The following is an 11,137-nucleotide window of genomic DNA, read 5'->3' as shown; positions in this document are numbered from 1 at the left end:
CGAGCCGTCCAGCGCCACCGACTCGACTCGCGCTGGCAGTCGAAGTTTGACTGCTTTGGCTTGCGGACGTGCGTTCACCGTTCGTGCTGAGCCTCCTCCTCCCAATCGATAGCGACATCGTTGCCGTTGTCAATTCGAACGTAAACCGTTCGCGCCACGAACGTAAATCCGTTTCCAGCCGATTCCTAGCGATCCACGGCCGACCCGAGAGACCGAGAAAACGCGCGATCAGGACGTCGAAACGACCACCACAACAACAACAAAAACAACAATGGAAGAAGACCAAAATGGCGTCGTCGTCGGGCGGCCGCCGAACAGCGATACCTGCGGAATGATCGTCAACCACGGCGGCGGGGACGACCGGACGACGGCGGCGGCGGCGGCTGCGGCTGCGGCACCGCCTACACCAGCGCTCCCGGCGGCAGCGGCCACAGCTTTCGGAGCCCCGGCGCGCCCAGCGCCGCGGTACGGCGCCCATCACAACTGCAACAATAACAATTCGGTCATCAAAGGGCAGCAGCACCAGTTAAAGGTACACGACACGTCTTTTTATGCCATCTAACCTCGAGTTTTAACTCGACGTTTACCCGCGCTTTATCCCCACACCGGGTTTCCCGATTTTTGTCACCCTTCCCGCGGTGGTAAGCCGACGACGGAAAGTAAAAGTATATTTTTTCATTGATTAAATATGTAGACGTCTGTTTACTCGTACGTCCTACGATATTGACGTTTAAAATATAATGATTTATGGCGTACGCTATGTGTTTTGCGTCCGATTGTTTTCCACGGGTAAATCTTGTCGGCCGTCCAAGTGTTGTTTTACGAATACACGGTATATTTGGCTTCCAACCGTTGCACAATATAGTAATATACCTACGCCGTTTAATGTGACTGCTGGAATAATACACTATGCAGTGTGCCAAGGACGACCACTATACACATTATAGAACGTGTTTTTCACTTCCATTATTGTTGTTGGTTTATGATTCCTTATGGCTTAATAATATTGCGTTGCGTGCCTAAACTGTTGAATTCATTGAGATAACTTGTTCGGTAACCAAATGCGCCCGGTGGACATTTCGAGAATTTTTCCATTAAAAAACAAATACTACATTTATTGATATTACCTAGTGTTGATCTAGATAATTTATTTGGAGGGGATGAGGAGAGTTTTAAAAATAACATCTAAGATTTCATAATGTTCATCATATTATTAGATAAAATAAGTTTAAAAAACTGTTCATTAGTTAACTGTCTTTTTTATTTGGTATTTGGCACTCATAAAATATCGCTTACCTAGGCAGAAGATTCTCATGATTTTGTTCTATTGTTTAATTTAAACTTAAATTACCAACAGTACTTGACGTGTGGTACATTAACTTTATGCTTGTATGACTATTAAAAATATTAAGAATTATAACTATCTAATTTACTATCCTGAAAATTAGAAAGTAATATCCTCATATTCCATTAAAAATCTATTACATTAGTGTGCATTATTTATTAAATTATATTTACCCTGAATATCTAAATTGAAAGTTTAACCAAAATTTTTTCAATCAATAGTTAGTGCTGTTATTTTTTTAAACTGGCATTTTTTTTTTCATCATAATAAAATAAATAAAATATTTTATAGGGTCCTGGTAATCTAGATCACAGAAATAGACGTACGCGTCGCGGTAAACGTAAAAGCAGAAAGCAAACACCATACACAAAGGATGGGATGTTGTTTCGAGACAAAGCTGTGGCTCCAAATAACACTAATCAGTTTTTAATGGATGATCATAATGATGGCCCAGATATAGATAAAAAATTATTTGCAAGATATAATAATGAAAATGGACGTACAAGAAATTCAAGTTATACTAGTCTCGAATCTGAGGGTGAACAGATGTATTCTTCATCGGACGATGATGGCACTTCAATACAAAAGGAATTTATCGAATCCTATAGACTTGTTCAAGAAGAAGAATTGGCTGGGTTGACTCAAAACGAACTTGTTCAACGAGTGATTGAGCTCGAAGAAAAAGTTCAATTGCTTGAGGCCAATAAAAGGTAATAAAAGAAAACTATACACATTAATTAGAATATTTTATTCAATATCACTACTTGACCATAATATTATCATAGGTTTTATATTTTAATTTCTTACAAGTAAATTTTTTATAAAAATATATTTTGATAAAAAATGTATAAATTACCAATATATAAGAAAATATAAAAACAAATAAATAATTAAATTATTTTTATTTAATATAGGTATAAAAAAAATCCCGATACATATTTAAATGGCATAGACGATGAAGAAAATTCTATTGATCTAGAAGAATATAAACTAATGCAAATACAGAATAGAGAATTGACATCACAAAACAAAGTACTGCAAGCTGAAGTCGAAACTCTTAAACAAAAACAAACCAAGATGAATAATGATTCAGATAGCTCTGTAGATAGTGGAAGTTCATCAGACTCCAGTAGCTCTTCTAGTTCATCTGATGGACAAGAAATAGAAATGAAGTTTTTACTACGGAGTAGTGGAAGAGATGATTGATCAGTCAAGTACTAAAATGTAAATGCTTTTTCCTTGTAAATATTTAAGTATAAATATATATATATATATATTTTTTTTTTTTTAAGAACAGCTTCTGATAACTGATACTTTTTATGTTAATAATATTAAGTTCTACCCATTTTCCATAAAATGATCATTTAGTTATTTTTTGAAACTCATTGTATTTTAATTTACCGGTATGATACATAATATATATTTTATTTTGTGTAATTCCGGTAATGATCTCGAGTATTATAAATAATTTTTATGCTGAATGCTTTGGTTTTACCATTATAAATCATCAGAATCATAAACTCCTTTGATTTTATTATATATGTATAATTTTTTTTTTAAATATATAATTCCAAAACAATCCTTCAACAATAAATCGACTTTTTAAAACCTATTAAAAACTTTATGAAATGTTAAATTTCAAGAAATCTAATATTTTGTACAGGTACAATGTTGCGGTATAAGTTGTACATTTATTTTATTTATTTTTTTAATGTAAGATTAAAATAAAAAAATTTTAGAACTGTTAAACACAAGTAGTTAAAATTTCACTGGATTTTATTTTATTAATAAATTTACAAATTTGTATTAAAACTATAGCATAATACCAACTCAATTTTGGGTACTACTTGTAACCAAATATATTGGTTTTATTAAATATAATATGCTATTTGTAAATTAAAAAAATACATAAAATATATACTTAAAACATCACTTTGAATAAAACAAAAAAAAAAAATCATTAAATTGGTACAGAAAAAAAAATAAGTAACTGTTAGGACATAAAATTAGAAGTTGCAATTTTAAGAATCACTTATAAAATTGGCAAAACGTTTTTAAATACATATTAATGTTCTGGAGTGTCAACCATTAAATACCAATATTTGCATAACATATCATTTTTGACCTGCTGTTCTTTAATGGTGTCTTCTTTATTAACCATTAAATCAAAACAAGCTTCTAAATAATGCCTCGTTTTGAAATAGCTTTTAATTAGTAGTTCTAACAATTCGGCCATCTCCAAAGTAGTATCTATAAACAAACAAACAAATAAATAATATATTGATAATAATGTTGTAGTTTGCTAAAGCTTCATTCATTGTACAAAGCATCTTTACAACAATAATTTAATAATAAAAGACATTTTAAAAGATTGTACGAGTACAAAATTTAGGCATGTAATCGAATACATTATCTCGTCTATAAATTTAATAAAGTAAGTAAAATAATCTTAACAAAGAAAAAAACATCTCTGAATAATTGAATTTCAAATAATGGATGTTTACTGTGTAATAAAAAGATTAAATTATATTATGGGCGTGTACATAATATAAAACATAAATGAAAGAGTATAATGCCGATTTAACATTCGCGTGATAATCTGGCTCTAACACATTGTACTGGATTTTCATACTGGTTTATAAATTATATTATTATTGGTATAAAACTAAATGATACATGAAAATTCACCTACCTTAAGCAAAAAAGAGATTAATTTTAACATTTTTAAATTGGATAAAAATACATCAAATATGTATGTTTAATTTAAATATTTCTAAATATAAATACATATTATACATGTAATTAACAAAAATGTACATGCAACTTGTGTGATATGTTATATTATGTTTCAGAATGTTTAATGGTTTAATGTAAACTGTGAAGTTTGGCAGTGATCACTTTAACATGGAATTTAGTGATAACTTATGCCTAACAAATAACCATCAGGTAATTCATTTGTGAAGTACCTAAGTAATACTGTAGTAGTATGTGATAAATATATAGCACTACATTATTTACTATAACATCTTAATTAACAGGCTATTATTTTTGATATTGAAATAAAACTCATTCAACCATAAAGGTAAAAATATTAGACTGTTGCTAATGTAATTAAAAATTTAATTCTCAGCAGTTATTATTTTACAATATTTTTAGTTATTATTGTTTTAAATTTATTACAAATGTATGTTAAAAAGATATTATGGAGGAATTAACAGAAAAAAATAAAAATGGTTTTAATAGTTGTTTCATTAAATAATAAGAATTATAAAATTGTATTTTATTATTTAGTGGATACCGACTATAATAACTATTGAATTAATTAAAGATACAGTTAAATTGTATTAGCGATATTTCAATATTTCACTATGAAACCTTAACATACTGAACATGAACCCAGTCAATACATTTTTTTTTTTTTAGATTAAACATCTGCCGAAAAATGACAGCAACTGGTGTAGCATTGACGTCAGAAACAAAATGTTTGCAAAATAAACATAGTAGGTAAAGAGATAAATTGTTCTATTAATAGTGGATAGAAAATTATTCTGCTAAAATACAGTTTAAAAATAATTCTCAGTTAGTAGTTTTTAATTTTAATAATTTTATTATATTATTAACTGAGAATGTGATGAATTCCTTGAAATAGTCTACCATAATATATTAATAATCATAAAATGTTATAAATTTATACAAGTTAACCGAGTATAATTTGTATATTTAGTTTTTTATAGCAAAGATTAAACATTTTTAACAGCAATATGTACTTCTCAATGAATAATAATTAAAATAAAAAACCAACAAGGGAAAACAAATTCATTTACTCATATAATTTTTCAACTTACATTATTGGTATATTTTCTTGAATAAAATAAAAATAAAAGTTTAATATGAAAATATAAACATGCTCTTTTATCCTATATCTAACAGTTTTAGGTTTAATATGTGACTTATTATTTAACTAATCAAATTAAATAATTTATCACAGGTCTATGATGTTGGCTAATGTGTCATAGAGCCAAAAAAATGAATTGCTGATTCTGAAATGATTCTAAAGGTCAGAGCGTGGTGTCAAGTGTATCCAGGAATTTACTACTATCTACAGATAAATACATTTTATTAATGGATAATAATTATTTCAAAACAGAAAATACGCCTGGATTGAAGATAAAATATGAAGTTTTAAATTCCAACAGCTAGTACTCAAGATAAAAGGTTAAAATTAATGATAAAATCTAAATTAAAACATTTGAAAATTGTTTAAATTTTATACTTAGTCATATTGTTTATTATATTATACTTATATTAGTATTATGTCAACCAAAATAAAATAAAATAATTTTTTTATAAAATACAAAATTATATTTTTTACTCTAGAAGCCTAATAAAAATATGCAATCAATATACCGTTTAGCGGTATAATAAAGTCATGTGATCTATAAAGTTTACTTTATTATGTTATAAATCAAATTTAATGTAATTCACCCAATATAATTACTTACATAATAAATGTACTTACTGTATGATGACAATTCATACATCTTTGGATTAGTACTCATCTTTTGTAATAGGATTTTCCATAATTCTAGTGTCTCCATAATTTCTTTAAAAACAGATATATGTGGATTGGATAGTATGCATTTTAATAAAACTAATATTTGTGTCGCCTAAATTGATAAAATATAAATTAACAAATAATAGTTATTTAATGTTTAGAAATTAGATTAAAAATTACGAGGAAAATATTTGTTGTGTGATTGATTATATTTATTTTTTCACTTAAAATATGTATTTTTAATACATTACCATTAAATAATCATCCCGTATTGTAAGATAAATTCGTTCAGTTTCCGTCACAGATTGTCCAAATCCCATTATTTTATTACAAGTATCCAACACACCTAAATCAACTTTTTCCATATAATGTTTATAATATAACCACATATGCAAGTAAATTTGTTGTATTTCAGATCGTAGCTCAGTTGAATGTTCAGTAATTAAACATAGTTTCCATTTTGAATCTTTTGTAGGTACTTTCATTAACCTAAAATAATTACATATTTTTTTTAATAGTGATTCACAAACAGGATTAGAAAAATATATATGGTCTGTCAGGCAAGAGAACGCATCGATTCTGCGCAATCCCTTGTGTCGCCATGCTATCAAAACTGGTTCGCTTATGGTTGGGTATTAGGAAATGCACAGAAAAACTAATTTTGGTCGATTTGTGGCGCGTTCTCTCGCTGGACAGAGTATAGCAGTTTTATAATTTGTAATGAAAAAGTAGAATATAGACTGCTAATTATTAAACATTTAAAATAACAGAATAAATACAATATAAATACATAATTAATTAATAAAAATAATCTACTTACTCAAAACATATTTTGTAAAATGGTAAAATTTCTGATGAACACTTGTTCAATGTCGGTTTCTTCAGTGAAAGTTCTTGAATTGATTCAGGCTTCTTGTGAATAACTTTTGGGCAGAGCTTTAAAATAATAGATTCTTATCAATTTATTTATTTCTTAAGAAGTAATATTTCTTTTAATTTATAAAAATAAAAATGTGATTTGTTTTGAAAATGCCTAATAGATCATAGATAACATAAAAAATAAACGATTTAATAACCAACACATTATAAATATTTTGAGCAGTATTGTCATTAAATAATAAACTATTTTTATAATAGAATTCTTGTTATATAATATGAAATATGGATAATTGATCATAAAATTACGAAATAAACAGAATCTCAGTGAAGTAATATTTTATTAGATAAATAAGGAAGTATTTAAGGGTAGTGTTTTAAGTTACAAAAGGTCATTATAATTTTATTTATTATTGTTTTTTCTATAAATTTGGACATTTTCAAATGGAGATTTTATATTCTTCTTTTTTTTTTTTGGTATAAAAATAATTTGTTTATGTTTGGATTTTGAAATATATTCAACATAATAACATTTTCATATTAATGAATGAAAAAGATAAATTTTTTGTAATTCTTACAAAACGTAATGTTGTTTTCTAGAAAAATTTAACTTTTTATAATCTAAACCATTTTTTTTTTTTTATTCAGATATATTTATACATTTATTAGTTTTAAACTACTAATTTTTATTTGTAACATTTGGATGATGAATCTAAACATTAAAAAATAATGTCATCTTCAATTAAATATTTAAGTAATATAAGTATAGTATGGAAATGTCTTATTCGGCAAAAATAACCAATAAATTTAAATAAAAAATATTTTTATAATCTATAATTAAAATGATGTTTTTAATGAAGAATTAAATTACAAAGAATTTAACATAAAGCTTGACATGAAAAAATTAATAGATTTACCAATGTTCCTCGTTCATCTAAGAAATTACTTAGTACAATAGTTTCATTGCTCATCATCATTAATTGCTCATAATAAGATATTTGTTCTTCATTTGGTAGCTCGAATTCAGGAACTAGAAAATAATCATGCATCAATAATTATTTTAGATCTTTTAGTACATAATGTATTATTTAGATACATTAAATTGGAGATTTCATTTTTTCCTTATGAAACAAGTGCTAATAACCTTAATTTTTATTAAAAACTAGGTACTATGAATTAGTAAATTGAGTATACATCTCAAATGTTGTTATGTAGATTTTTGAAAAATATATGTAATACAAATTAGTGGTTCATACATAATTGTAGTAACTTACCATTTATAGGATAGCTAATGTTAAGAACATTTCTTCTAGGATCAAACACTTCTGATTGCATGTATAAGTAAGGATTTTTATCACTACGCAATTCAACTCCTCTAAATATTAAGTACATAAAATAATTGAATTAAAAAAAATATATTACATATACATTTTAAAAGTAAATGTCACCTTTATTACTATATATATATATAATATAATATAACTTAATTTTTAAAACATTATTTATATCCTTGTCAACTATCATTCCTCTATAAGACGTAAACCTCTACTTAAACACAATAGTTTTCAAATTTCACAATATATTCTCTTTTCCACTTATGTCAAGTATTATAAGGTAATGTTATTATGCAAATATATGATTCAATTTATATATTATAAGATATTTATATAGGCACACAGATATGTGCTGAACTATTATTAATTTTAATTGTCTTACCACTTCTATGTATAGGTTTTTATTAGAGAAAGTAACATATTATTATTATTTAAAAGTTACAAATTATTGTTTAAACCAGTTAATGCAGCAACTTTTACGTAGTATAAAACTATAAATAGTTTACAGTGGCTATTATATTTATACATTTCAGTGATGTGTTATAAAACTTGAAAAAAATATCTTCTTAAAAATATGTAATATTACTATATGATTAAAAAATGAAATATTTACTAATTAATAATAATAACTAAGATTATTTATAATATTTTTAATATTTACTCAAAATCAAATAGTAATGTCATAAATTAGATTAGAAATAAATCTGAAAATTATTCCTAAAACATACTTAACAGTTCTTAGTGAAGTTTTAAACCAATTTTTAATTAAATAGGTATTACTAATATTAGGTAGACACCTAAGAAGTAGGTAATATTTCATTAAGAACTAAGGAAAGTTATACTACATATTGAATAGATAAATATAGTAAATACCGTGAGTAAGCATAAGCTGGTAGTCCTTCTCTTAAACTTTTCTTCCGTCCATCCCTGTCCAGTGCTTTGTAATTTGCATTCATTTTCAATAATTCCGCAACTAAAAAATGGCATTTAAACGATATAAACGCGATATCTATACACAAACTAAAGGAATATTGTAAACCGTATAACGTAGTGACATGATAATAATAATAACATATACTGAATAATACTGGTAGAAGACCGAAGCACAAAACGATATTCGTTAAAATTCTAGAAATTTCAAGGTAATTATTACTGGACGACGTCAACGGATAACGGACTGAACTCACACTATAGACGGTGAACCTTAGACAGCAGCTGTTGAGTACTTGATGTACACTATTAGGTACTCGCAAATTATCGGAAAGCTGGACACTGGACTCGTGGAAGTCGACAGTCTGAAGAATTATTGAGGTGATCAACTGTTGTAAATAGTGGTAGCTGAATAACAATATGTATTAGATATGTATGGATGAAGTTTTGTGGGTATTAGTCATTAACGTTCAAGTGTTATCGAGTTGGAATCCGCTTTTAACGCTTGTCGCTTACCGGATAACTACAAAAATAGCAACACATTAATGACTAATGTACCTAGTATCTACTATTATCTTGATTTGAGAATTACCTAGTACAATATTACAGTAGTACCTAGTAAAAAGGAATCTACCGATTCGCAATTACCACGACGTATTAACAACACTACAGCAGCAACTGCAGCTATAAAACGTGCGTGATTGTATTTATATATCGACTTTTCGCCGTTTCTCATAAGTCATAACGATCAGTTTTACCAATTGATTTTCCAAGACATACGAAATTCCTACAATTTAATTGAATTTCAATTTTGGACGATATTATTAGTTTTATTCATAGACATATATGTCTATGGTTTTATTGTTATTCCTCCACATGGCACAACACTTTCTACTGAGTACCAACTGTTTAGAATTTAGAAATATTTGTTTGTAGATCAAAATATCTACGAGATCGACCACGGTACTTACTACTATTTCATAATTCATATTGTACAGACGGCGTATTTTTTTGGTCTTTACCTTTTACATTGTTACAACTTCCAAGTGACCAGGTTTTGTAAGTTTGTAACCGTTGTTGTCTATAAATTAGGCAGGCACTAGGTTACTAAGAAACTACTACAAACTATAAAATCGACAATATTTTGTTAATATTATTATGATTCATAAGATAAACCATAGTATATTTAATATTATACAGTACACCCACGTTATGTAGTATGTACCAATGTACTATGTAGCAAAAAATACAATTTAGACCACTCGTCACAACATGATTGGCAATTTATACAGTACCTATTACCTCATAAAGACAGACTGGGTGAAAATGTGAAATCAATTTTATTTCACCGGATCTTGATTCTTGGGATCTTAGATCGCTAAACATGGGTTTAGCATGTTTATAGCATGTTTTGCGTGACCATAATTTTGTTTTCTAAAATGAAACACCTGATATCGGTAGATACTTGCTAGATATCCATATATAGGTGTACCTATATTAAATAACATTTTTAGCAAAACAACGATTTTTAATTCTATAAATAATTAATATTAGTAAAACAAAATTTAAAATGTAATTGGAATAAAATATTTTTACTTATATAATGTTAATAATAAAACATTTTAACTTTCGTAAGGTTATTAGTAATAATTTATTAGAATAAATGATTAATAACATTGCTCATAAAATACAATGTAAATTTAGTTATAATCGACTTTTAAAAAATAAATTTATCATTAGAAACATTTTTTATGAGTGGGAATAAAAATGGGAGATAACTAAAACTCAGGAAGTCAGGACAATCGTTTGATGTGGGACGTTTGGTCATATTAAGCATGTTCTATAACAATAGTTAATTATTTTTTTCTGTATGTTTTACACTTAATTTTTGTACGTTTAATGCACATTGAATTAATTTGTAAAATTTGTATCAGGTTCAATTTTAAAATTACATAAATTATTAATAAACAACTTATAAAATATACATAATAGAATAAATTGTTTCTAATAACTCAACCGCACCACTTGAATAGAGAATTAATGTTATTTTTTAAAGAAGGGTGAAATGTCTAGTGTATCAATGTATCATTCCAGATT

At 27.3% G+C, this 11,137-nt stretch overlaps 2 protein-coding genes across 7 annotated transcripts; one reads left to right on the top strand and one right to left on the bottom strand.

The window, feature by feature from the left end:
* Nucleotides 1–42: 42 nt before the first annotated feature.
* LOC113550027 (protein HEXIM1-like) lies at nucleotides 43–5,661 on the top strand. 5 transcript variants are annotated; one of them, XR_003404987.1, is made up of 6 exons: nucleotides 43–532; nucleotides 1,637–2,055; nucleotides 2,260–2,569; nucleotides 4,198–4,291; nucleotides 4,769–4,845; nucleotides 5,334–5,661. XR_003404987.1 is itself a non-coding variant. In XM_026951613.1 (3 exons), the coding sequence occupies exons 1-3, from the start codon at nucleotides 272–274 to the stop codon at nucleotides 2,549–2,551; spliced, it is 972 nt and encodes a 323-aa protein (XP_026807414.1). In that variant the 5' UTR covers nucleotides 43–271; the 3' UTR covers nucleotides 2,552–3,083. The 5 variants fall into 5 exon arrangements, 1 of the variants encoding a protein (XP_026807414.1); XR_003404986.1 differs by having other exon boundaries at nucleotides 4,769–4,849; XR_003404989.1 differs by lacking the exon at nucleotides 4,198–4,291.
* On the bottom strand, nucleotides 3,222–9,757 carry LOC113550025. Of its 2 annotated transcripts, none has more exons than XM_026951611.1 (9): nucleotides 9,633–9,757; nucleotides 9,298–9,563; nucleotides 8,984–9,083; nucleotides 8,051–8,151; nucleotides 7,694–7,806; nucleotides 6,721–6,836; nucleotides 6,152–6,389; nucleotides 5,865–6,012; nucleotides 3,222–3,595 (listed from the first exon to the last, which is right to left on the bottom strand). In XM_026951611.1, exons 3-9 carry the CDS (start codon nucleotides 9,064–9,066, stop codon nucleotides 3,411–3,413), a joined length of 984 nt encoding a protein of 327 aa, XP_026807412.1. In that variant the 5' UTR covers nucleotides 9,067–9,083; nucleotides 9,298–9,563; nucleotides 9,633–9,757; the 3' UTR covers nucleotides 3,222–3,410. The 2 variants fall into 2 exon arrangements, with proteins under 2 accessions (XP_026807412.1, XP_026807413.1); XM_026951612.1 differs by having other exon boundaries at nucleotides 9,298–9,448; nucleotides 9,633–9,714.
* Nucleotides 9,758–11,137: the final 1,380 nt, after the last annotated feature.

Source organism: Rhopalosiphum maidis, chromosome 1, assembly GCF_003676215.2.
Source record: "Rhopalosiphum maidis isolate BTI-1 chromosome 1, ASM367621v3, whole genome shotgun sequence".
In the NCBI taxonomy this organism is placed as follows: Eukaryota; Metazoa; Arthropoda; class Insecta; order Hemiptera; family Aphididae; genus Rhopalosiphum; species Rhopalosiphum maidis.
This window is presented reverse-complemented; position numbering and strand designations above follow the sequence as displayed.

Excerpts from the sequence above, each read along its gene's own strand:
- LOC113550027 (XM_026951613.1), top strand. The coding sequence starts at position 272 with ATGGAAGAAGACCAAAATGGCGTCGTCGTCGGGCGGCCGCCGAACAGC. Across the intron at positions 533-1,636 it reads GGCAGCAGCACCAGTTAAAG|GGTCCTGGTAATCTAGATCA; the intron begins GTACACGACACG and ends AATATTTTATAG. Across the intron at positions 2,056-2,259 it reads TTGCTTGAGGCCAATAAAAG|GTATAAAAAAAATCCCGATA; the intron begins GTAATAAAAGAA and ends TATTTAATATAG.
- LOC113550025 (XM_026951611.1), bottom strand. The coding sequence starts at position 9,066 with ATGAATGCAAATTACAAAGCACTGGACAGGGATGGACGGAAGAAAAGT. Across the intron at positions 6,837-7,693 it reads TAGATGAACGAGGAACATTG|CTCTGCCCAAAAGTTATTCA; the intron begins GTAAATCTATTA and ends ATTATTTTAAAG. Across the intron at positions 6,390-6,720 it reads TTTTACAAAATATGTTTTGA|GTTAATGAAAGTACCTACAA; the intron begins GTAAGTAGATTA and ends TAATTATTTTAG.